Source organism: Canis lupus, chromosome 24 (assembly GCF_003254725.2).
Source record: "Canis lupus dingo isolate Sandy chromosome 24, ASM325472v2, whole genome shotgun sequence".
Classification (NCBI taxonomy): Eukaryota; Metazoa; Chordata; class Mammalia; order Carnivora; family Canidae; genus Canis; species Canis lupus.
Window position 1 is genome coordinate 20,240,463 of NC_064266.1, and position 26,210 is coordinate 20,266,672.

General features: G+C 53.3%; 2 protein-coding genes across 9 annotated transcripts in view; one reads left to right on the forward strand and one right to left on the reverse strand.

The window, feature by feature from the left end:
- Positions 1-26,210, reverse strand: part of FAM110A (family with sequence similarity 110 member A) — a 146,234-nt gene that overhangs the window by 110,574 nt on the left and 9,450 nt on the right. For 5 of the 8 annotated variants that reach the window (XR_007405417.1, XR_007405414.1, XR_003145028.3 and 2 more), the window contains exon 2: positions 1,236-1,290. Coding sequence is in view for 1 of the 8 variants with exons in the window: in XM_049100195.1 (XP_048956152.1) it covers positions 1,236-1,245 (10 nt within the window). In the remaining 7 variants the exon portion in view is untranslated. Of the gene's footprint in view, positions 1-1,235; positions 1,291-22,981; positions 23,136-26,210 lie in introns of those variants that run through there. The other 3 variants (XR_007405416.1, XR_007405415.1, XM_049100195.1) reach the window with 3 other exon arrangements.
- Positions 10,354-24,868, forward strand: SCRT2 (scratch family transcriptional repressor 2). The gene is made up of 2 exons (XM_025469600.3): positions 10,354-10,968; positions 22,040-24,868. The coding sequence occupies exons 1-2, from the start codon at positions 10,836-10,838 to the stop codon at positions 22,828-22,830; spliced, it is 924 nt and encodes a 307-aa protein (XP_025325385.1). The 5' UTR covers positions 10,354-10,835; the 3' UTR covers positions 22,831-24,868.

Genomic DNA, 26,210 nt, shown 5'->3' on the forward strand with positions numbered 1-26,210 from the left:
GCAGTGGGTGATGTATGCATTCCCCTCGTGTCCTCTTTATCCCCCAGCTCCTTTGCATGTGCTGCCCCTCTGCTTCCTGAACACTCTTCTTGAGCACCCAAGGGCCTGCTTAATTTCTACTTCCTTGAAAGGTCACCTCCTCTGGAGAGCCTTCCTGATCCCTCTGGGCTGAGTTAGGGATCTCATGGACTTCTCCCATCAAAGCATCAAGCCATGACATTGTCACTGTCTTTTCGCTTATGTCTTTGAAGGAAGGACTGAGTCTTCTACATCGTTTTGTCTAATGCCCAGCCCAAGTCCTGGCACATGATTGGGCCAATCACTAGGAACTAAGTAAACATGAGCAAGTGAGTAAGTGAAGGAATAAATGAATGAATGAGGTGACGAATGGGAGCTACACATGCTGGACAAAGGGGTTGGGCTCCTGGTCCCTGTGGCAGGGCCTTCTCTCTCCAATCTCAGAGGCTCCTGCTGTCCAGGGCTTCTGAGTACATCAGGATGGATGACCTAGGACCCCTCTGGGGCTGAAATTTCCTTCCCTCAGACTCCTCCCCTCAAATCACCTTGTAAAACACTAGCTTCTCACCTCTGGCATGAGATAGTCCAGCCGTGGCCCAGAAGGAGCCTGCACAACCTCTTCTCCATCAATTTAGAGGTTTCTGCTGATTCACCACCTCCTCTATCACCCCAGGGAGGCTGGCACAGGAGCTGGCTGTGTGGTAGGCCTCTCCCATCTGGAGGACTTCACCTCATCCTCCAGCTTCCCTCCCAAACCCTGATAAGGTAGGGAACTTGAGAAGGTGGTGGGGAGGGAGTTCCCAAAGCTGGAGAGGCCAGAGTTCCTGGAACTCTTTAATATCTGGCAAATCCTATGGAATAGACTCTTTCTCAGATGCCTTTAAATTAATAAAATAATACACATAGAATCACAGAGTAAACCAATTACACTGAAATAGTTATCAAAATATGAAAAACAAGTTTGTATTACAGTAATATATTATTTATTATACATTATAACACAAGATCTAGCAAATAGCTATTGCAATTTCCAAGTCACGATGAATATAAATGATATTTCAAGATATCTGGAACATCTCTAATGTGATAAGAAAATATCTATGGTTTTTATTAGTGACAAAGTCACTGGTCCTGCTAATACCACTGCTTTCATCACTGAAGGAATGGTCAGTTTCAGATAAAGGCTAGTGAAATTAAAGACATAATACTTTTCTTACCCAAGTTCATGACAGACTTCCTGAATTCTTTCTATGGAGCCCAGGTTAGGGGCACCTGTAACAGAGGAAGACAAGTATGTTAGGAATGTGCTACCACTTCCCCTCCTATGTCTTTGCAGACATCCTTAATCAATTTCAGCAGTCTTTCCCACTAAACCCAAGCTCAGTTCCAGAATCTATTGCAACACCAGACTCCAGGCAACTGCTACCAAGCAAGGCAGGCTTTGAGCTGTTATCAATTGGTCATTCCTGGGGGGTGGAGGAGCAGTGCTCTGGGGAGCAGATGGAGGAAGAAGAGGTAGTCACAGGAGGTTCAGCAACAACACAGGGAGGTGGCTTGATGGCAGCCACATATTGGGTCATATCATGAACATGTATGGAGACTTCTCTGTGAGCCACTTTGTGCCAGGAGCTGGGGAACACAAACGTGGACAACCCCAGACTCCTGCTCTTGGAGTGAGGACAGTGGAAAGAACTGAGTGTCTGTATATCCCCAATGGGCCCTTCTGGGCCAGAAGGATAGAGCCTGTGGGATGCCATTCAACCTGAGAAAAATATTACTACTGGTGTTTCCAGACAATGGATGGGCAGCTGGATCTTCCAGGACCCATGGCAGCAAACATGCTTGAAGAATCCCCCAAGAGGGTCAGAAACCAGAAGTGAAGGCTTCATATCAAGAAAAAAAAAAAAAAAAAAAAAAAAAGGGATCCCTGGGTGGCGCAGCAGTTTGGCGCCTGCCTTTGGCCCAGGGCACGATCCTGGAGACCCGGGATCGAATCCCACATCAGGCTCCTGGTGCATGGAGCCTGCTTCTCCCTCTGCCTATGTCTCTGCCTCTCTCTCTCTCTGTGACTATCATAAATTAAAAAAAAAAAGAAAAAAGAAAAAAAAGAAAAAAAAAAAAGCCTTGGGACACCTGGGTGGCTCAGTGGTTGAGCATCTCTGCCTTTGGCTCAGGTTATGATCCTGGGGTCCTAGGATCGAGTCCTGCATCGGGCTCCCTGCATGGAGCCTGCTTCTCCCTCCCTATGTCTCTGCCTCTCTCTCTCTCTCTCTCTCTCTCTCTCTCTGTTTCTCATGAATAAATAAAATATTTTTAAAAAAGAAAAAAAAAGTCCCAAATTAGGTCGAAGCCCTGGTCTGAGGGAGACTTCACTGATAACATCAGTGGGAAAGAGGGCTCTGAGATCAGAGCTCACCCTGTTAACTCTAACGCTGGATGCTAACACTAAGACCTTTGTCCCTGCTGCTTTTGGACACTCAATACGGAGGCTGCCACACTCCAGCCAGAACAGCATGGGGCTGGCCTGGGCCACGTGACTGCCCCTGGCTGTAGAGAGGAAGTGGAGAAGTCCAGTAGAGACCCCACTAGTGGAAGGAGGGGGACTCACACGACCAGGGTGTTGGAAGGTGCTGGCAGCTGAAAGGAAAGTCACCCGTCTACTCCAGACAGCAAGATCAGGTGCTTCTGGCGCTCAGCTCTGTGCTCAGGACTTCCTACAGATTGTTTCTGTTAATCACCTCAGCTCTCTAGAGCATGTGCTGTGTTTATGAAGGCCCATTTTCCAGATGAGAAAGGTGATGCTTGGAGAATCTAAGTCATTTGGCCCATTCTTTTCACTGTTCCACAGAGGTGGGCCAGCTGGATTAGGAGAAAACCATTATCCACTTCGAAGCTGACCAAGGCAACTGGGCTGTGGGGGACACCAGCCCTGGGATCTCTGGGATCTCTGGCATTCCAGAACCTGCCACAGCATTGCCAGAATGGGTTCCTTGTGACCCAAGGAAGCTCAGGTTGCATTCTGGACTCAATACAAAAGTCATTTCCTCAGAGAGTTCTTCCTTGACCACCCCACTTATAACAGCCCCCACCTCATTCTATGTTTGCCCCACATCACTTGTTTTTTGTTTTGTTTTGTTTTGTTTTGTTTTAAGATTTTATTTATTTATTCATCAGAGAGAGAGAGAGAGAGAGAGAGGCAGAGACACGGGCAGAGGGAGCAGCAGGCTCCATGCAGGGAGCCCCACATGGGACTCAATCCCGGGTCTCCAGGATCACACCCTGGGCCGAAGGCGGCACTAAACCACTGAGCCACCTGGGCTCCCCCATCACTTGTTTTCTTAGTGTTTTATAGATAGGATGCTGGCATATCTACCCATTTGTTTATGATCTGTTGGCACAGTAGGATGGGATCTGCATGAAAGCAGGTCTGTTTATTCATGGCTATGTCCCCAGTCCTTAGCACAGTGCCTGGCACATGGCAGGTGCTCTGCAAACCTCTGCAGACTTACTAGCTGTGAGCCCTTGGGCAATTTCTTAACCTCTCTGTGCTCAGTGTCCTCCTTTATCAAATGAGTATGAGCATGCTATGTACATCTGAAAGTCATTGTGACAGTTCCACAAGTTCATGAGGTATCACAGCCAAGCAGACCTTTCACGCAGGCCACTTCTGTGCCCCAGGTGAGCAGGGATTTTACTGTAGGGCTTTGGCTATCAGAGCCATGGGGGTCAGAGAGGAGAGGCTCCTTGGGGCTGAAAGGTCCAAGGGGTCCACTGGAAAAGAATGGACTTGGAATTAACAAGGCTGACATTCCTGAGCATCAGCTTTGTGCAAACTGGCATCCTAAACACCTCACTCACTCCCCACCTGCTCTGTATCAACATCCCTATTTGACAACTAAAGAAACAAGAGGCACAAGGAAGACAGGTAAGTCACTCAGGTTAGGTAAGTTGACAGTAAGCAGAAGACGTTGGATTTGAACCCAGACCATCCAAGCTTTTAACCCCTCTTCTCCCCAGCCCTCCCACAGCAGGGGTGAGATGGAGGAGAGGCTGGGAAGGTATGCACTAGGAGCATGTGGGGGTCCTGAATCCTTGGGCGTCTCTGTCCCCCACACCAAGTCTGGGGTCAGGCATAGGTCAGTATTGAAAGTCCCTAGACTCTGCACACCTGGGCCATCTCCTGGCTTTCTCTAGAAGCTGATGGGTCCCAGCTGGTATATGAACAGAGGCGGGGAGCAGGAAGGCAGAACTGGGGGTGCTGAGAATGGTTGACTCCTCTGTGCCAGGAGCCCTGGGAGCCTGGAAATGCCAACTCGGCAGATCCAACAGCAGCCTCAGCATCTGCCATGGATGGTTCTGGGCTCGGCTGGTGGGGAAGAGAGGGAGGCAGGAGAGGCCATTGTAGAGTGAGGGCAGCAGCCTTGATCTGGCAGGCAGGAGCCTAAAAGGAACTTCCTGTTCTGTGCTTCAGTTTTTCCCAACTTTTAAATGGGGATCATGCTGGTATCCCAAAGACTATTCAAGTAGAGCTTCCAGTTCTACTCCAGGCTTCATACAATCCTATTTTATAGGTGCTATCTACCATTGGCCTTAGTTAACAGAGGTGAAATAGAGGCACAGAGAGGCAAAGTGACTTGCCCAAAGTAACACAGCTTGAAGAGGCAGAGCCGGGATTTAAACTTGGCTCAGGGTGACCTGGGCCCAACGGTGAACCACCTCACTTGCCTGAATGTAGGGCTCTGGTGTATGGGTCACTTAGCCACTCCACCCCCTTTCTAGAGGTTTCAGGGAGCCACTTAAGGTGTGACCTTATCAGGGACAAAAGTTAGCATATTTAGGAACAGCTCTAACTTTGAAGGAAAGACACTTTAATGAAAAAATTATAAGGCCTGTGATAGTCAGGATAGGGACTCGATCATCCCCAAAGGAAAAAGGTATGTACCCACTTGGTAGATTGTGGTGATGGTTGGATGATGTAATCCACACAAAGGGCTAGATTTGGCTCCCAGCACATAGTAAGTGCTCAGTAAATGTCAGCTAGCATTATTATCATCTGGGACTCTGAAACATGTTCCTTCCAACCGCACAGATCCTATCTGTCCTGGGCTGGATCCTGGGGTCAAGCGGAAGGGTGGGGATTAGTGAGAGGAGAAAGTGTGACTAGCCAGGAGGGAGGAAAAAGTGCTCTGGGCAGCAGGAACAGGCCTGCAAAGGCCTTGAGGTGGGAGGCTCAGAGGGAATAGGAGAGAAGCTTCAGGAGAGTCTGTGACCCTGCCACACTCCTGATCCCTCCAGTTGGCCCCTTCCTGGAGTCTGCTGAGGCTCTGAGCTCCTGAGCCAATGAGGAATGAAAATGGAAGGCTGCCAGGGCCTTTGCAGCTGGAGAGGAGGCAGCAGGGCAAAGCGGTCAGAGCACCGCCTCTGGAGCAGAGACCATACTGGTTGTGAAACCTTGGACAAGTTACTGAGCCCCTCTGGGCTCAGCTTCCTCCCCTGTAAAATGGGGCTAACAGTATTGTCTGCCTGAAAAGGCAAGTGTGAGGATTAACTAAGGTAATATTTGGAAAGTGTGCAGATCAGTAATTGGCACAGGGCCCAGAGCTCTAAGTGTTTATTAAATGCATAAAGAAAAGCATGCGCAGCCATGGTAAGATGCCTGCCACTCGGCCCTCCTCTGGACTGCAGGCACCGAGAGCAAGGAACCAGGGCCTGGCCATTCTGTCCAGCATGGTGCTCCTCTGCAGAAAGTCCTTGCACTAGAACTCCTCCCTGCTGGCTGGCCAGGCTTCCTTGGGCCTACTCCGCTGCCCAAGGCTAATCTTCCCCATCTTCCTTTCTCCCAGCTCTCTCTTCACAGGTGCCAAAGCTGAACCCTGGCTGAAGGCACCCCTCTTTGCTCCACAGGTCTTATCACCCATAAAATTCTGTTCTTCCATCTCCATGTTCACATCTGCTTCCCAGAGAACCTAAGTGGCCCAAGAAAAAAGCCCACGGCTATCACATTCCAGAGGACCCCCTGTGTACCCTTAGGCGAGATCACCTCTCTGAGTCTTAGCATACAGAGCTTCATCTTTCTCCTACCTTCTCCTGACTGGCCCAGAGGAGGAGGGCCTGGATAAAACACACCGGAGAAATAAGGCGGCAGGAGTGAAGCTTACCAGAAAAAAAGAGCCCCATCAGCGTGGAGTGGATGCATTTGTGGCCACTCTCCTCCTTGGAATTCATACAGAATTCCATTATCAGCTCTGGACAGCAGCTCAGGGACCATCTTGTCCCATGCCCATTTGACAGACGAGAAAGCTGGAGCCCAGAAGGGGGAGCTGAGGGAGGAAAGCCGGAGCTAGAATCTGCCTCCTGACTCTCAGAGCAGAGCACTGCTCCTTCCTAACCACAGGCAGTGAACCCTGTGAATATGATGCCTCGTTACCTCTACGGATGAGCAGAGTGAGGTGCAGGGCAATTCTGCTGGCCACCTGGATTAACACAGCACTGAGATCCACACCCAGACACTAGCAGCTACCTTTCTTCCCTATGGGCAGAGCAAGTCTGAAATATGGAGGATACCAGGGCAGACTCCATAGGACAGGACAGCCAAGCCTGGAGTTCCCACTAGCAAGACCTGTTATACCAAGCCCAGGGCTCCTGGGGAGGCAGGCAGTGGGCCACATGGATCTGAAACCTTCTCCAACCCCCCCACAGGGTGGGTGACCTTGTAGTCTTGAACCAGTCATTTTAGCCCCATTTGTAGAATGGGGCATAACAGAGTCTTCTCCCTTGAGGTCATGGTGAGGCTTAGATGAATGAAGATGCGTAAATTAAAATAGTCAACAATTATCAAGTCAAGTTGCTATGTGCCAGGCACCCCTCAAAAGACTTTACAAGTACATTATCATTTAACCATCAGAGTACCCTTGTGAGGCAGGCCCTATTAATGCCCCCATTTTACAGATGAGGAAACAGAGGTACCAGAGAACCACACAGCTGGGAAGTGGCAGGACATGGATTTGAACTGAAAACAGACTGACTCTGAATCCCTCTAGCTAAAGCCTCTGGTGAGGCCAGCTTCTGTGGAGGGTAAGTGTTTAGAACAGTGCCAGGCACGCAGAGCTGCTCAGTAATGCTGCTGTTGATAGAACAATAATTATTATTGTCGCTGGGGAAACTTGCACCAGCAGTGCTATCTTCCCAAAAGTCAGAAGAATGACTATCCTGACATGTTTTACAAAATTTATCAGTTCTTCTCTATGGAAGGAAGGGAGTAGTTAGCAAGTGCTTGCGATAAATGTTTATTGAACTGAAACATTTTATGGTCTTTTTAGAAAACATGAAAAGACGGAGGGAGAGAAAATTCATAGACCTCTCATCCTCCTTTCACTTTTCTGAGTATGTTTGTTTTTATTTTGGTTCATAGTTGTGAACATGCTATGAGAGATTTCTGGATTCTACATCCTTGACTTAACATAATTCCACGAGCCCTTCCCTCTTATGATGATTTTTAATGACTATAAATAGTCCATCAAGCAGGTATCTTCTTCATCGCCCCCTCTCCATTTTCTCCAGTTTGGGGTTTTTATTCTAGTCTCTGATGCTGCAGCAAACATCCCTGAGATTAAAGTTCTTTACTTATTTGATGTGATTTGGAGAAATTAGTTTCTCATAGTGGACTTTCTGGAACCAGAAGCCAGTGTTGGGTGGGGCAGTGCTGAGGGGACAGAAGGCCCTAGTGATGAAGCTGTGCCAGCCATTGTGTACTTCATCCATGCTTCAGGCCTCCCCACCCCATAGGTATTTTTGAACCTCACTTTCTGGGCCAAAGGTTTCTCCTTATCTGCTAGGTGCCCATGCCACCTTCCAACCAGAGGACGGAGGCCAGGGATCTTATGCTAAACCCAGCACTAGTGTTCTACAAGACCGTGGATGTGTCACTTCTGGGGTGGATTACCTCTCCATCCTGCCCAACAAGAAGCCCTGATGACAGAAAGCCCAGTCCCAGCTCTGTCCCTGAGCCATGTGAATCTTCAGTGTCTTGTGAAGCCCTCTGGGCTCAGTTTCACTGTCTCTTTGTAGGAAATTGAAATGGTAGAACCATCAGGCAGGCCGGCAGAGGTGAGCTCATGGGCACCCAGGTGTCTTACCTACCCCACTGGACTAAGCACTTCTAGAAGTCTCAGCTCAGATGTCACCTCTTCCAGGAGACCCTTGCTGCCCACCTTAGCTAGGCAGCACCACTCTCCACCCCCGTGCCTGGTTTTATGTTCCTCGTAGCACTGAGCAACTATTTGAAGGGATATTATTGATATTAGCGTTTCCTTCTTCAGTGTCCAGCCACTGTCCCTTGAATGTCACTTCCAAGGAAGCAAGGACTAGGATTGTCACCACTCATTCCACAGAACCCCACAGACATGTGGGGTGCTCCAGGCACAACGGTACATATAGAAGCCACGTGTATTGAGCACCTACTATATGCCAGGCACCATTCCAAGCCTTTTATATATAGCAACTCTGATGATGCTGCCAAGCCCCTGAGCCCATAGCAGTTATTACTCCCATTTTATAAAGGGGAAAAGCAAGACACAGAGCAAGAATAACTTGCCCATGATACCACAGCTAGTCAGTAGGGAGCCAGGGTTTCCCACTGCACATTATAAGTATGCTGAGCCAAACATGGGACAGAGTCTCTGTCCCCACAAAGCTGGGCTAGTCCACAATATAGAAAGTTGGGGTTACTTCCTAGAGGAAGTGATCCCTCAGCTAAGTCCTGAGGACAAACAGGGATGTGCTAGGGTGAAATGGAGCAAAAAACAATCTGAACAGTGGAAACACTGTGGAGGCTAAGAGATAAGCCAGGGGCATCACGCCTGAAGATCTAGAAGTGGCTTGTGTGGCTGGAGCAGGGAATACAGGGGTGTGCCATGAGTCAAGGGGTATGATCATCTCTTTTAACCTCAGGGACTGAGGTTAAAAAAAGTCCAGGGATGGGGCAAAATATGAAGTAATATATAAGTGGGAAGATGGGCAATGCCAGCCCCCTACCCCAAGATCATGCAGGGCCTTGGCAAGCTCAAGGGCCCAAATTTTATTCCAAGGTTTTACATCATACCTCAAAGTCTGTGTGAGCCCCTCACTCGGTGGTGCCCAAAGGCCACACAAGGGTTTCTGGAAATTTCCGCTGACTCACTGTGGGACCTCCAGCACCTCCATACCCCCTCTAGATCTTAGTACCTCAACTGGTATTGATTGACCCACTCCCAAAAGAACACCCCCACTCCATTAGTCTGGCATCCCATAAACAAAATGCTGTTGTTGACCAATGAGTTCCTGGCATTCCTAGAGTCCGATTCTGGGACTCTTGTGCACTGGCCATCCCATACTTGCTGAGGCCAGCCCACCACCATGGCACTTTGCCAAGCGGTCTCTGGGCAGGGGGTTGAGTTCTCCTGCTCCTTGTTCCTCCAAGATATAGGAGCTCCCCCAGGTTTTGGCTGGATGGTGGGGGGGCGGGGGTTCTGCCCAGATCCTCCTGGAGACAAAGGAGCTGACCTGCAAAGAGTTCCAGCGGGAGCCCCGCTCCCCCTCCCTTCCCCCCTCTCCCTTCCCAGTCCACGTGTCTCTATTGTCTGCTCCCCGCTTCAGGGAAAGACACAGCCTCGGATGTGTCAAAACCACCACCCCCCGGCAGCAGGGAAATTAATTACTGGACGATTTTCACTTCCTCTTGCAGCGCCTGCCTGAGCTAGGCACCGGAATAGGACCGGCTGAGCGGGGCCGGCATCCGCATGGGGGACTTGCTGCCCCCTCCAGTTTTGGAAGAAGAAAGTTGAACCCCAAACCCAATACGGGGCTTCAGTGGGAGGTCAAGCTGGGGTGAGGGTAACGACTTCCTCTAGTTAAAGCTGAGTGTCCACACTGGCCACTTCTGAATTGGGGGAGAGAGGACTGGAGGCAGGAGGGTCTCAGCTGGCGAGCTCACACTGTTTTCTTTGCATCCCCTTCCCCGTGTCCCCATGTGCCTGAACCCCGCCTGCTTAGACCACTCTCCATCCTCTCCCCTCGGCTTCTGCGTCTACCTTACACTTTTCTTTCCCTTTCTTTGCATCCCTGAGGGGCTTTCTTTTTGTGTGTCTGGATCTCTCTTTTTCTCCCATGGGTGTGTGAGCGTGTGTTGCTACTTCTTTCCATCTCTGTTTTCCTTCTGTTTCTCTCTTGCGTCTTTTTTGTCCTTATCTCAGTCTCTATTTCTATCTCTTTCTGTATGTGTGTCTCTCTTTCTCTGTATGTCTCTTTTTGTCTTTCTCTGTGTATCTCCTCTCTCCTCTCTCTCTCTCTCTCTCCCTCCCCCCCCCCCCCCCCACTCCTCTTTCTCCGTCTCTGTATCTCTCGGTGCCTTTCTCGCCCTCACTTTCTCCCCTCCTGCCTGCCCGCTGCTCCCTGCGCCTGGCCTGCCCCCACCGCCGCCGGTTCAGGGGAACGTGTGCGGAGCGATTGTCCTGGGGGACATTTGATGGATTAGAGCGCTGAACAGTTCCATTGCTAGGGGACCACCTGATCTCCTCCAGCCTGCGTCCCATATAAAGCCGGCAGCCGGAGTGCTGAGCACAGCTCCAGCGATCGCCTGTCTGCGCGCCGCCGCCGCCAAGCCCGAGCGGGAGCCCGAGCGAGCCGGGGCCGCCGCCACCGGTGCCGGCTCCGCGCTGCCGCCCGCTGGGAGCTGTCCAGTGCTGAAACCCCGCTCTGACAGCCAATCGCGCCCGGCTGGCCGCCTCCCCCCACCGGGGCCCTACGCAAGTGCCCCCGCCGAGCCCCCCGCCAGTCGCACCATGCCGCGCTCCTTCCTGGTAAAGAAGATCAAAGGGGACGGCTTCCAGTGCAGCGGGGTGCCGGCCCCCACCTACCACCCCTTGGAGACCGCCTACGTGCTGCCTGGCGCCCGGGGGCCGCCCGGGGACAACGGTGAGTAGGACCCGGCGGGGGGGCGGGGGGGCCAGGGAGGGGAGTTCTGGGCCCTCCCCAACTCGGGCCACGAGGAGGGGTGCGCGCGGCAGGGAACCCCGGGAGGAGATTTCCCTGCCAGTGTGCGCCTCCCGGGCTTCCTGAGGGCCGGGCGGGCGGGGCAGGGGCTAGGTCCCTACAAAGGGAAAGTCGCAGGGTCGATCCATCCCACAGCCACGCGCCAGCCCGGACTTTGAAAGTTGTGGCCCTAGAACGGGGCTGGAGTGAGGGGTGGTGAGAGAATGGAAAGAGAGAGAGGCACCCACGAAGGGCTAATGCTGGGGGGCTCATGTACAAGGCAGTCTGAGGGTCCCCTCTCCCTGGTGGAGGGAAGGAGGCTGGCTGCCTGAGTGTACTGCCCTTGTGGGGAATATATTCGAGCCTGGACTACCAGTCCCTGGGGAGAGAGGGCTGGCTCCTAGGGTGTAGCTGGGGGTGCCCTCCTTCTCTTCAAGCCTGCTCCCCCTGATGATGCCAGACAAGTGTTCTCAGGCCCCCCTCTCTCAGCAACTCTTTTGTTACCCTCGGCCACATGCCTGCCAAAGGCTGGGCCTATCCTGGGGACTGCAAGGAAGAAGGGATTTCTAGGAGGGATTCCCCCAAAGTGGCTCCTGGTCCCCTGGGCTGTACTCCCTCCCCACTCCAGCTTCTCATCCCCCCACCCCCCATCAGAGCTAACCCTGCTGTTCCTTGTAAGTCCCCCACCCCCAACACACTCCATCTCTTCTCAGAGCAAGTTCCTGCAGGGACAAGGTTTGAGGGACAAGAGAGGTCATTTAGCCTCAGAAGGGGATGATCTCCGAAGGGTGTGGAGAAGAATCAGAGACTGCTTCTGTAGACCCCATCCCCCATCAAGGGGATCACAAAAGGGTTCTCCTCTCATGGCCCGTACCAGGCAGGTGTCTGGAGAAGAGGCATCCCTTTGGCAGTAAGAAATCTGACATCACATGTGGCATCAGCTTTGGAGTGTGTGTGTGTGTGTGGGGGGGGGGGGGGGATGAGGGAAAAGAGAGGAGAGGGGAGGGGAGAAAAAGAAGAGAAGAAAGAGCTGAGGATGGGGGGAGGCAGTGCTGAGGTGGTGAAGGCAGGAGCCCCAGAGGGTGGGAGTTTCCACCTTAGGGATTTCCAAGCACTTCACCCACATTCCATCACTCTGTCAAGCCAGGTAGGAAGAGGGCACTGGGCAAAGGGCTCTGTGACCTCATCAAGGTCAAAGAAATTAGGGAGTGATCAAGGGATATGGCTTTAACCCCTCAGCCTCAGGCTTCCCCCAGGTCCCCAAGAAAACCAATCCCCTTTTCCTTTGCCCATATGTCTCTTATTCTGCTGTCCCCTTTTCTTGACCCTGAGCCCTCTTGGGTTCGAGGACAGAGGCCCAGGGTTATGACTGGGCTTGTCTAAAGTGCTGGCAGGACAGAGGGTGGACCTGGGACCATGCCAGCGCTGGGGAGTATGTGTGCTAGGATCTTGGTAGAAACTGAAATGCCTGCAAGACTGGAATGTGGATCCCGTGGGAGACTGACAAAAACAGTCTCCCATCCCTGAGGCCCCCCGTGGTCCCATGCCCAGGCCAGTTGAGGAAACTCAGAGAAGCCTAGAGAATTTCTCATGCATAGCCCAAACTGCAAACTATTCCTCAAAAGGGAGGCAGGAGTGCCTTGCTTTGAATTCAGTCTCAAAAAAGCTTTGAAACGAGCCCCTGAGTGAACAGTGGGGTCAGGGCAAAAGTTGGAGCACAGCTATCAGCAGGGGTGTTCCTGTGGGGGTTTTTGACACCCTAGAACCACCCCTGTCTTTGGCTCTTTCCCCAAAGGTCTCTAGACCAGCTCCTTGGCCTCCAGAGAATCCTATGGCTATCCTGATAGTCTGATATCTGGCCTGGAACTCTGGGAGACTATGGTCTCTGACTCGCTGTGTGACCTTGGGCAAGTGTCTTCCCTTCTCTGGTCCTCTGCCTCCCCAGCAGTGAAAGAGTGGCTGAACTAAGTATCCTTCCAGCTTTGACAAGCTCAGCTTCTGTGAAGGTTAAGTGTGGGATGGGAGGCACTGGAGATGCCTGGATAAGGGTCTAACAGAGTGCAGGGGCCACTGTCAGGGTTTGTATAGGATTCTGTTTACCACCCAATGCCTGACTAAGGGTGGCAGAGTTTCTGAGAGCAGGTATTTCTTGGCTTCATTCTCTGCAGGATGCCTCATAGTGAGGACAGGCACCCTGACCTAACTGCTTTGGCAGCGTATGCAGTAAAGGGTTAGTGCTGGAGACCAGGGGGTGGGTATGGCTGGGAAACACAGGGTCCTGGGTATGGCTGGGAAACACAAGGTCCACCCCATCCTGCTTTCAGGGGCCTCTCCTATCCCTGGGGTGTGGCCAGACTGGACAGTGAAGGCCCCCTCATTCTGTGGGTGGGTAGGGTGCTGGAGGGGTCTCAGAGAGCCTGCCGGCTCCTAGTGGCCCGTTGTCTCCGCTCTGCCGGAAATAACCTTGCTGAGCGTTTGAGGGAAGTGTGAAAAATTGCTGAGCCGACGATTTTCTCTCCCAGCGTGTGTAAGTGTGCTGGGTAAACAAGGAGAAAGAGAGGAGGGGGGGAGGTGAGGAGATTGAGGGAGGAAAGAAGGGAGGGAGGAGAAAGGAGGGGGAAGGGGGGAAGGGCCTGGGGCTGGAGATAGTTCCAGTTATTAGAAAGATCCTCTTACAAGCCATTCCTGCAGCAACGGCTCCAGGGTCAGGATAAGGCTGGTGGGAGGGGAGGTTGGGGGAAGGGGTGCAGAGAGGGGGCCTGTGTATGTGGAGGTCAGGAGAACTACAGGATCCTAACTGATGGAAGATGCAGGGCCCCAAATAAAAGAGGTGTACTCCCAGCTCAGGGAATGCCTGGGAGTGCTAAGGATTCCTGGAGGACTCCTCCTACACACACACACACACACACACACACACACACACAAACACACACACACACACAAGCGATGCTCTTCTTTGCCTCCCTACTCTCCGCTTTTTCAGCCTCTGAGGGCTGGGCAAAGGGTGAGGCAGGTGCATCTGGGCTCCAGGCCTCCCCATCCCCCTCAGCCGAAAGAACCCCTACATAGGGAAGATAGGGAAGGGGAAGCCTCCCAAATGGAAAAATCTCCAGGCCTTTCTGCAGAATGCCTCAAAGAACGGAGAGCAGATTTCATTCCACCATCCTGTCCACTACAATGCCTCATCTCTCCCCCTCCCATTCCTCTTGCTCCTCCACTGCTTTCTGCCTCAATGCAGCCTCCTCCTTCCCCTCCTCTTCCCTGAGTGATTCTGAACACAGATTCAGTTTTCTGAGATGCCAACTCACATCCTCCTAACCCTCTCACAACCTCACCCTCCAGCTCCACCGAGCCCACTCCTTCACAGGCCCTGGGCCCCCATCCTGGGGAGATTCCAGAGCAGGCTGCTGCTCATCTATCTGCATGGCAGTAGTCTCCATGGACCCCAGCCAAAGAGGTCTTCACTGCCTACCTCCCTCATGCCCCCACACCCTAACTCTGAACTCCAGCTGGGCTCCCTGTCCCCCTTTCTCTGAACCACCTCCCTAGTCCTGCCCCCATACTCCTTCAGAGTGCATCCGACCCAGGCAGATGAAGGATCAATGCCAATCCAATAACACAGTTGTCTGCCCTCCACAGCTACATTAAGCCTCCCCAGCAGGCCGAGGAAGCACTCCTACTCTTGCCCATGGGCTTATCTAGTTGACCACATTATACCAGCGCCCACTTCCTCTCACTCCCTCTGATGGCGCCGAGGAGTCGCTCCAGGCCAGGCCTGGAAGCCCGGCTGAGAGTCCCCAACACATCCAACCCACACCTCAGAAAGTCCACCTTGAGAGTAGGGATGCAAAAGGGCTGCCCCAATCCCTTGGCAGAGGGAGCTCAGAGAAGGTTGGGGAGATGCCCAAGGACACACAGCAGGGCCATCTGGCTCTTCTTTGACTACCACTTCCCCTGGCATCTCAGTGTTGGTCTAGGTCCAAGATCCAGGTTAGAGACACACCAGAGGTCCAGGTTCAAAGTGCAGGTCCAATGTCTAGTCTACTGTCCTGGTCCAGATCTGAGATCCGAGCCCAACATCCATGTCCAATCTTAAGTCTAAGATCAGATCCAAGGTCAATGTCTGAGGTTATAGGTCCAGTCCAAGATTCAGACCAAATTCACATCCAAGTTCAAATTTCAATGTCTAAGATCAAGTCCAGGTCAACGTGCAGGTTCATGGTCCAGGAGTAAGATCCAGATCAAATTTCTAGTCCAAGGTCATGTCCAGGTCCATTCTCAAGGCCTGCTAGAGTCATGTCTTAGATCCACCATTAGCTTTCTCTGTGGCCTTGGACTAGTCTTCCTCTACCTCAGCCTATTTCCCTTTCATGAACTCAAGCAGTGGAACTTGATCTCTTTCAGCTCTGACCTTCTAGGGATCCAGAAAATTTGACTTTGCTAAGAATGAATCAGTCGGGGTGTGAAATAACAGGGCCTGTGTAGGATACAGAATCTGGGGCCCATGACCTCCCCAAAAGCCTGAGGTCACAAGGGGAACACGAAGGCCAGAGCTGAGCATCCACTCCTCAAGCAGACTGTTTGTGGTTCCTAAGGGACAGCAGAAGAGTACATTGAGTCCCTATGTCAGCATAGCAATTTATTACATCCCAAAGACTCCCTGCACCCCCCCCCAACACACACACACATGCACACACTCACACACACACACTGGGCAAAGGGCAGTGAGCACAGGAGAGGATTAGCTCCAACCTACAAAAGCAAATGAGGCCAGGGAGGCCCGTGACTTGCTTGAGGTCACAAGGGCATAAATGGGGGACTGACGCACCTCCCTGGTGAGTGCTTCATCTCCATGTTCTAGGGTCCCCACAGCCTAGAGGCCCTCTGGGGGGTGACTGAGAAAGTGGGCCCTCTGGGGGGTGACTGAGATGAGGTCCCCAGAATTCCTGACCTCCCTCCCAGCTGTGATCTCCAGCTGCTAGCCTTTGGGAAGGAAGGGAGGTTAGAATGGGCCCTCTGATTGCACCCTTCTGGAACAGAGAGAGGGTAGGGCGGAAAACAGGAGGCTTGCAGAGCCTGTGTGTGCTATGCAAGGGCCTGCCAGAGATTCCCCCACGGGAGCAGGAGGCTGCTCCACCAGCCAGTACTAGGCAATTCAACACCCTTAGCCACCTACTCCTATCTCCACAACCCCTTGAAAAATCTTTCCTATTGATTCCTGCAGAGCTGTGGACCTCCCTATGGGCCACAGGAATTGGGTCACAGTCAGGAAAAAAAACAGAAAATGTGGGATTTCTGGAGTGGGGGAAGGTGGGGAGAGACTCTGGAATCCTCTAGACACTCCCTGGGCCTGGGTCAACAGGCCTCAGCCCCACACCCTATGGCCATCTCACAGTGGGCCAGACCTCATTCTGTCCCCTGATCATCTGGACGCAGGGACTCCCCTACCCAGTGGGCAGGTGTAGCAGCTGCCAGGCCCTTAGAGGAGGTGGGTGTCATTTCTGGTCCAGTGCCCAGGGAACAGCTAACAAAGATGCTATAATAAGGGGAGGGGGAGGTACCAGCCCCTTTGCCCAGCTCTGTGAGCAGACAGGAGAAACTATTTTTATCCTGCTTTGCTGCTGACAGACCTGGCTTTCTGCTCAGCTGGCTGGAGCTGATTCTCGAGGCCCGAGGCCCTGGCACAGCAAGAAGCAGCTCTAAATATACCCATGCAGCAGCCCCTCCAGCTCCCACCACCAAGCAGGGCTGGGCCCTCCTCAGGAAAGTGGGCCACCTGGAAAGCTGGCCCACCACCCGGCCCCTCTCTTTTTCTGCCCATCTCAAGGCAGGGAAGTAGGACTGGGGGCTGGAAATTCCCTGGAGGAAGTTTGGTACCCTCAGAATCTAGGAGAGACTGGGAAAAGGAATCCAGGACTAAGAGGCAGGAGGCTGGCCTAGCTCTTGTGTGAATGTGCTTTGTGATCTAAGGTGGGTCAAGGCCTGTCTCTGGGCCTCAGCTTCTGTAGGGCACTGGAGGAAGTGCCTATCATGTTCCCTTAGACAGCAGCTAATGTACACAAAGCACTGAGCAGGGCGCCTTGTACACAGTAAGTGCTCAGTTAAGTGTCAAGCATTACTTTTATTTGCAAAAACTTAAAAGGGGCCAGAACATCATCTTGAACAGCTTCTCCCCACCCCCAACACCCCATCATCCCATCAGACAGGCCAACTGGGTGATGTCATTGGAAGAAACCCACTGCCCCTTTCCCCTACCAACTGAACACTTCCCACCCCAGCAGTCTCCATCCAGTTTGGATGTTTTGGGAAAAACACAGGCTTTGGAGGGTTGTAAGCCTAACTCCTGCGCCAGTGACCTTGGGCAAACCTCCTCCCCTCTCTGGGCCTCCGGGCTCAACATAGTGCCTGGCACATGAGGAGGCTCCCTGGAAGCAGTGGTAGTAGTAGTGGTACTTACCAGAGATGTCCCCACCCCACCCCAAGAGGCCAAGATAGCCAGAGGAGACCATGTCGGTGGAGCACCTAGCACCTTAATCTTCATAAAATTCCCTTCCCACCACTCCTTTGGGTGCAGGACTTTTAATTTTTTAATGGATTCAGGACCTTCCATCTAAAGTATCAAGACTCTTAGGCAGAGAATACCAGAAGTCATTCTCAGAGGACATGTGCATGATATCTCCATTATCTCCAAAGCATTTTTGGGCCTTCCTCATAGCCCCTCAAGTGGCAGGGGTGGCTCTGGTCTCTATACATCAAATGAGGGATTTGAGCCTAGAGAGACTATGATACTTGCCCAAGGTCACACAGCTAGAAGCAAAAAAGCCAGGACGGGAGGGTCTCTGGCCTTCTCTCTGGGTCCCTGCCCATTCCTGCCTCCATCAGGACCCTGTTTCACCCTGTCAGATGGGGGACAAGTAGTTCAGCCACCTATGGTCACCTGTGGAGCAGAGGAAGGCTCAGGTTCCATGCACAGTTAGAGCACTATTTACAGTGTCCTAGAGGATTCTCCAGGGTTGAGGCCCAGAGAGGTGAGGTGATTTGCTTGCCCAAGGTCACAGAGCAGCCTGAGGCACTCATGTGTGTCTCCTCCTACTTTTGGTAAGTTAGAAGGATATCCCCAGGAAATGCAGGGATAACACTGATGACAATAATAACAGCAGCCTGAGAGGCTATCGTGTGCCAAGCATTTGTACTAAGCACTTTATATGCGTTAATTCGTTCAACGCTATTATGAGCTCCCTTACACATATGTGGCACAAAAAGGTTAAATAACCCGCCAAGGTCACATAGACAGGGAGCGCTAGGGTGGATCTGAGGAGGATGAAGTGGACTTGAAGGGAGGCTGGGAGTGTGTGTGGAAGACAGGAAAATGGGCATCCCTGAGGATCTATTCAGCCATGATGCAGAAAGTCTTGAAAGCATACGAGTCAAACTTTTTCCTATGCAGACCAAGTCCAGAAGGGTTAAGTAATCTGGCCAAGGTCACAAAGCAAGTTAAAACCACCTTGTCCTAACATGACCATGCAAACTCTTATATGACCCCCAACTCCACCCCACCTCCACCACTCATGCTGAGCTTCACAACTGCTGGGAATCAGATCTGGCCTGCAATGCCTGTCCTGAAGGCAGTTCTGCATCCATCCCTTAGGCAGAAGAGCAGCCTTTGTTTGAAGCACCCCTATTTCTATGTAAAGAGCCCCCCAGCGACAGGAGTATGGTGCTGCAGTGCTACAGACTACCACCAGAGGGCACCACGGGCAGGAAGCCCAATTTGGGTTAGGACTTGCCTGGTTCATCGAACTCCTCCTACTACCCACCAAAAGTTTTCTCATCCCAACATGAAGTAGAAATTACACATCCTGAGGAAACAGAGGCCCAGAGAAGAACATCAAAATGTGTCTTGGCAAATGCCAAGAAAACTGCAGCACAGAAACCCATTTGGGCAGATTGCTATTACTACTAATAATAACAACAAACACATTTTGGGGGTTTGCAATGTGCCCAACACTGGGTTGGGATCCTGGCTCTAAGTTAGTTGCTGGGCATATTACTTAATTACCTTGCGTCTAAATTTCCTGATCTGTAAGATGATACCAACTGGAGTCATGAAGATGAAACGAATTCGTGTATATAAAGCCCTTGATATAATGTCTGACACGTTAAGTGCTCCAGGGTGTTCATTATTTTTTTTTAAAGATTTTATTTATTTATTCATGATAGTCACAGAGAGAGAGAGGGGCAGAGACACAGGCAGAGAGAGAAGCAGGCTCCATGCATCGGAAGCCCGACGTGGGATTCGATCCCGGGTCCCCAGGACCGTGCCCTGGGCCAAAGGCAGGCGCCAAACCGCTGCGCCACCCAGGGATCCCTAGGGTGTTCATTATTATTTGCTCATTTCTCACTTACTGTTTGTTTACTTATGGACTCCTTACTGCAACTGTATGCGTGCTTACGTTACCCCCCATTTTACGGCTGGGGAAAGAGAGGCACAGAGGGGTCAAGCAGTTTGTCCAAGGTCACAGAGCTGGGGAACAGTGAAGTTGGAACTCCATTCAGGCAGTGCAGCACCAAGGCTGTGCTCTTACACCAGTGTACCATCCTTATTTCATAACAAAACACGCGAGGCACTGGTCACATGATCAGCAGTCCCCTGCAAGTGGACCCTATACTATCTATCCTCTGAGGCATAGAGAGGTACAGGACTTGATTTTCTCAAGATCACCCTGAAACTCTGCCAGGAATCAAGTTGTCCCAAGACCAGGCAGACAGAATGGTTTGTAGCAGATGCTGCTGGGCTGGGGAGCAAGGTCGACCTGGCAAATCTTTATCACCATTTATCACCCATTTCACAGTTACTTAAGGAGTGCCCACGAGATGGGGCAGCGGGGATGGGAGGTGAACAACCCAGCTATACCCCCTTCCTCGGGGACCTCTGGGGATTTGGAAAACAAGGGGAGCAGGGCAGTAGGTTCCAATCCTTGCTCCACCCCTTGAGCAAGTACCATCACCACTCCATACCTTCCATTTCTTTATCTGTGATAAAAGTGTTTTTGTGATATTTGGTCAGGGGATGGGAGTGAAGTGCTTAGCACAGAGCCTGGCCCACAGTAAGTGCTCAGTAAATATTAGCTAATATTATCATTATCCTCAGTAGTTACAATGGGAAGAAATATAGCACAGAGAAGAGGTCTGGGAGCGCCTGACAGATACTTAACTTAGTCTGAAACAATACTCTTTGAACGTCTGTTCAAGGGCCTTATTCCTGGAGTGGGAGGTGGGGGAACCTCCAGACCAAAGGCAGACAGGAGGGGAGAAATCAGGTGCTGAGATGCTGGGCAATCCTCCCTCCCCAATTAAAAAAACTGCTAGCACCACTGCCTTTTCTGCAACCAGAGCCCCTCCTTACTGAGTCATCCACCCCCACAATCCCCAACCACTTCTGTGTGCAGAGGGTCCTGTGCCAACATCTAAAGGGAAAAAAGAAAAAAGAAAGGGCTTACTCTTGCCTTCAGGGCTTGGGGACAGTCTGCACAGACCACCCTGTGACCATCCCAGATTCCAGATGAGAGGAAAAGATACCGAGGCTGAATCGGGCAGGTTGTTCCAAGGAAGGAAAGCTCTGAATCCAGTTCCTTGCTTACAAAGTCCTCTTCTACCTATTTTCTTGAGTGGGGGAGGCTGGAGGTGGGGTGTGGGGAGATCAGGTCTCAAGGTCAGAAGGGGAGCTTCAAATCTCCTGCTTTGTCACTCCCCAGCTTGAAACCTCACAAATGGGGCTAACCTTCATTGTTCTCCCAGGAATCAAGACAATGGAAACATAACCTTGGTGCCAGGTTGATAAGTTCATGCATAGCTGCCAGGAATTCTCCTGGGAACCCAGACCCCAGGGTCCTCCAGGAGGGTGCTGGGACCATGCTAGGCCCTGAGAGGGAGAGACAAATCAGGGTGGCCCCTGCACTTGGGGAGCCTCTGTGGAATCCCCTGGGAGAGTCTCAGCCTGCCTACCCACCAACCACATAAACCCAAGGTAGACAGGATTTCTGGTCCAAATCCAAAGAGGAGGGAGGAAGAGGGGGAGGTGAATTCTCACAGAGAGACTCCAGAATGCTTCTAGTGGAACTGGGAGCAAAACAGGCTCCAGAGCAAGTACAAGGAAGTCCCCCTTCTGGACCACCTATTAACATGCCACACACTTGATCTCTTAAATCCTCTAGCAACCCTGGGAGATGGATCTAACAGGATTTTAATTCATTTATGCAACATCTACTCATTGCATACCTTTTTTTGAGCCAGGCACGTGCTGGGCACACAGATCCAGCCCTTGGAAGCTCATAGTCGGGTCGGGGGAGGCAGACAAATAATCCTCAGTGAAGTCACTTTCTCAAGCATGTAAAAAGCATAATTATAATAGCTAACACTTATATAGCAATTATTGTGCTCCCTCTCTATTTCCTTACACGGAAAATGGGGATGATAACAGTACCCACTTTGCAGGGTCTGTAAGGGTTGAATGGGTTAACATACATAAAGCACTGAGGCAGAGCCTGGTGCAGGCGTGTACACGCTTCTTTTCAGCACCCAACTGCCCTTCCAAAGGCCCTGGGAGGGAGTGTCCAATTGTAGACGAGGAAACAGATTCAGAGAAGTAGGAGCAAGCACCCGAAGGGCAGATTGTTGTTAGAATAAAAACAGCGTGGCCTTTGGCGTCCACCTGCTGAGGTCTGAATCTTGGCTCCATCGCTTCCCGGCTGCGAGTTCAGACTCTTCCTGTCTCTATGGGCAGAGCGGGTGTAAGGGCAGGAAGACCCCGCCGCGTGGTTTGCGCGCACGGCAGAACCACGGGGGCAGCGCGCTCCGACAGAGCGTCCGCGGAGGGAGGATGTGGACGCAGCGGGGTGGAGGCTCGCGGCGCGGCGCGGCCCGGCCCGGAGCACCGCCTCCCCGGCCGCACCGCGGCTCCCGGGAGCGAGCAGGGGGCCTCACCTTCGCGCCCGCCGCCTTCCCGCCCCTGCAGGTTACGCCCCGCACTGCCTGCCCCCCAGCAGCTACGATGCGGACCAGAAGCCGGGCCTGGAGCTGGCGCCGGCCGAGCCCGCCTACCCGCCGGCGGCGCCGGAGGAGTACAGCGACCCCGAGAGCCCGCAGTCCAGCCTGTCGGCGCGCTACTTCCGCGGGGAGGCGGCCGTGACCGACAGCTACTCCATGGACGCCTTCTTCATCTCGGACGGGCGCTCGCGGCGGCGGCGCGGCGGGGGCGGCGGGGACGCGGGCGGCGCGGGGGACGCCGGGAGCGCCGGGGGGCGCGCGGGGCGCGCGGGGGCGCCGGCGGGCGGCGGGCACCGGCACGCGTGCGCCGAGTGCGGCAAGACGTACGCCACGTCGTCGAACCTGAGCCGCCACAAGCAGACGCACCGCAGCCTGGACAGCCAGCTGGCGCGCAAGTGCCCGACGTGCGGCAAGGCGTACGTGTCCATGCCCGCGCTGGCCATGCACGTGCTCACGCACAACCTGCGCCACAAGTGCGGCGTGTGCGGCAAGGCCTTCTCGCGGCCCTGGCTCCTGCAGGGCCACATGCGCTCGCACACGGGCGAGAAGCCGTTCGGCTGCGCGCACTGCGGCAAGGCCTTCGCCGACCGCTCCAACCTGCGCGCGCACATGCAGACGCACTCGGCCTTCAAGCACTACCGCTGCCGCCAGTGCGACAAGAGCTTCGCGCTCAAGTCCTACCTCCACAAGCACTGCGAGGCCGCCTGCGTCAAGGGGGCAGAGCCGCCCCCGCCGGCCCCCGCCGGCCCCGCCAGCTGAGCGGCCCGCCGTCCTGGGGGGGTCCCCACCTCCGCCCTCCCCGCCCCCTCCGCCCCCTCCGCCCCCCAGCGGCGATTCCCCGCCCACGCCCTTCGTGGGGATCCCCTCCCCCACCCCAGCCCGGAACTTTTCTCTCCCGACCCGGACCCACCACTCGCCTCCGCCTCCGGCACTGGCTTGCCCAGCGCACCCCGACCACGACGTCCTTTCGGGTCACGAGACTCGGACCTCGACACCCCGTCCCCGCCCTCAAGGCTCCCAACTCAGGCACCAGGTCCGCACCTCTCTCGGGCCCCAGAGCCGGAAGTTTCGCCCGCCCAGACCCTGCGCCCCGCCCCTTCTAACTTTCAGACCTTTCCCCGCACTTGTCAGCTGAGTGTCTCCTACCATTCCCCCGTTGGAACCCCAGTCTAAGGCCCAAACCTACCTTTGACTCTCACTCCTGTCCTGGTTTCCCCGTCCACACCGGTACGCAGGCCCTGCAGCTCCCCGACCACAATCCGAACCCAGACCGCCCTTCTGGCCTCTGCCGAGTCTTGCTGTATGTGTGCCCATCTAGGGCCCTAATCCTTACCCCTCTTGGGAGTCCCCCGTCTGTCCCTGATCCCCTCTGTAGCCTGGCCTTAGGCCCAGCCATTCATACCCCCCACACCACGCTCACATCACATGTCCCACGCCCTACTCTCTCCAGAACCCCTCCCGCATCCCTCCAGCAGCTCTTCCCCCTTTGAGTTCACCTGACCTGGGGCAGTCTTGAGGGGCAGTTCAGGCCCTGCCCCCCTAACTTAGTCCTCCTCTCACCCCAGGACACCCCTCCCTGGGCTTCCAGCCTCCAGCTGCCCTCTCCCCAGATTCTCTGAGCACTTTCCTCCACCCCCAGGACTACAGGTACCCCTCCTTATTTGTTGGGGGGAGTCTGGGGCACCTCACAAATGCCCTTCTCTGACTGGGCCCCTCCAGTTATTTATTTGTGTATTTATTTATTTATCTATTTATTATTATATTTAATCTCTTGGCCTCACCCAGGGATGGTCTGGCTTCCCCAGCTGGACTGGGAGGTCAGGGAGCCAGGCAAGGAGAGGGACGGCAAAGGCCATGGAAGGCTGTCCTCCCACCACACACACACCCCCTCTTGGGGAGTGAGGAAGAAGCCTCACCCTCATCAGAGCCTGAACTTGCTGGGAAAGGCTTAGGGGAAGGGGTTACGAGAATGGGAGGGATAGCCTGCTGACCCTCAACTCGGGGGGGTGAGGGGTATGAGGAGGTCCAGTCATGGGGCAGGTCCCCGCCCTCCTGAGCCTTCCACTCCCACTCCAAGGACACCGGAGAGAGGAGCCTCCTCGATCTGTTTCCTATTTATTCCTCTTCTCGAGGGACCCCAGGTTCCAGGGACCGACTGAGCCCCGGACCCCGCTGGGGCCTCCGGCCTGCTCCACTCCCGGGAGGAGCGCTCCCTCCCGGCCACGTCTATGCAACTCTCCCGGGCAGAGGGGCCGGGGCTGCCAGCTGCCCCACGTTGGCCGCCACTACCTCCCCCGCCGCGCTTTTGCATGCCCGGGCGAGGACCGAAGCACACACCTCCAAGCTCACGTGCCCTGGCCTCCTCTGCTTTAAGCACATGCCTCTTCCCTATCACTAGGCGCCCAACTCTGGGGGCAGGAGTCCTGGACTCTCCAACCCTCCCTTTCTCCCTCCAGCCACAAAGGAGGGTGGAGACTGGAGGGGCCACTGGAGCAGGGGCACTTCCCTAGGGCTTCTCGGCTCCAGGCCTGCCTCCGGGGAAGGGAGGCAGCAGGGATGGGGGGAGGGAGAGGGGTCGCAGAAGCAATTACGGAGGGTGTTGACCCTGTAAATAGGAACTTCCGACAGCAATAATTTTCCATGCATGCTAAGCCTTTTGGCCATATTTTGTATGAGCGCTTGGCGCTCCCCGTCCCTCCTCCCCCATCTCGCACCCCAGAACCCCATCCCTTCTCTCACCTCCAGCAGTATTACTTGTAACGCAATTCAGGGATATTAAAGGGACTTTGGCCACTCACCAGCACCTCTAGACCTTGTCATTGGGAAGGGGTATGTGGGCAGGGGTGGCTTCTGAGAGGCAGCTGGATTTTTTTTCCGTGTTACATTTTTTAAAGCATAGTAATGTCATTTGTTTCATATTAATCTTGTTGATTGAAGCTGGATTTTTTTCCACTCCGTTTCCCTCCCTCTAGCCTGACCACCCTGTAGCTGTCACCAGAGGTCACACACTCCGGGAGTGGGAGGGTGTCCTGACATCCACAAAGTCCCAGGCATCCCCAGTCCTAAATATTCCTCAAATACTGGGGTTGCAAACTCAAAGATTTCAAGAACCAGATTAATAGCATGAGTAAAGCAGGTTCCTTTAATTCATTAGGGAATTTTGGAATCTTGACTAACAGGAAAGACTGTCCCACCTTAAAGAATTGCAATTCAAGTTAACTACCTTCTGCCAAACAAATACAACCATGAGCCAGATTTGTCTCTTGACAGCCAGTTGACAACCCCTATTATCTTCCCCACTTCATCTCCTGCTGCTTTGGCCGAGTTTCTGGCCAGCCCTATCGGTCACACCTAAGCAGGTGCATGCAGGCAAAAAGGTCAACTTTGGCTCAGGGGGCAAAGTTGTCCCAAAACAGTAAGCTGCCTCTAGAGCCAGTGAACTACCTGTCTTCAAAAGCATTCAGGAAGATGTTGAACAACCAATCCATCCTCCTTGCCAGCTGCCTTGGTGATCTTTCAAAATACAAATAGGTCCCTGCCTTACTAAAAATCTCACTGAGGACCATCACACCGTGCCACTTACCTCCACCCTGCAACATGGACCCACTGAGAGGTGAGGCCTGTGTGCTCTGAGGGCTGGATGCCAGGCTGCAGGTGGGAATTCCATCTCCCCTGGGAGCACCTTTTGGGATTCCTCCTTTTGTGAGCAGTACACTCAACTTTTAGACCTTCAACCTGGTGCCCATCTGCCTTTCCCTTCACATACCCCTGGACAGGTAGCTATAATCTGAGCAATGTGTTACATGTCTCCAGCAATGAAAGCAGTCTGCACCCCCTCCCCCAAATTTCCAATGAGGCTTTGAGGGGCCGGGGCACATGTTGCCCTCCCTCGACAGTCACAGTCTGTGGCTACACACTGCATCTATCTATCTTTCTTTCTTTCTTTCTTTCTTTCTTTCTTTCTTTCTTTCTTTCTTTCTTTCTTTCTTTCTTTCTTTCGATTTTGTTTGTTCATGAGAGACAGAGAGAGAGAGAGAGGCAGAGACACAGAGAGAGAAGCAGGCTCCCTGCAGGGAAGCCAATGCAGAACTCGATCCCAGGGCCCCGGGACCCATGTCCTGAGCCAAGGGCAGATGCTC

Coding starts and splice junctions, on each gene's coding strand:
- SCRT2 (XM_025469600.3), top strand. CDS start 10,836: ATGCCGCGCTCCTTCCTGGTAAAGAAGATCAAAGGGGACGGCTTCCAG. Junction 10,969..22,039: donor GGGGCCGCCCGGGGACAACG/GTGAGTAGGACC, acceptor CCGCCCCTGCAG/GTTACGCCCCGCACTGCCTG.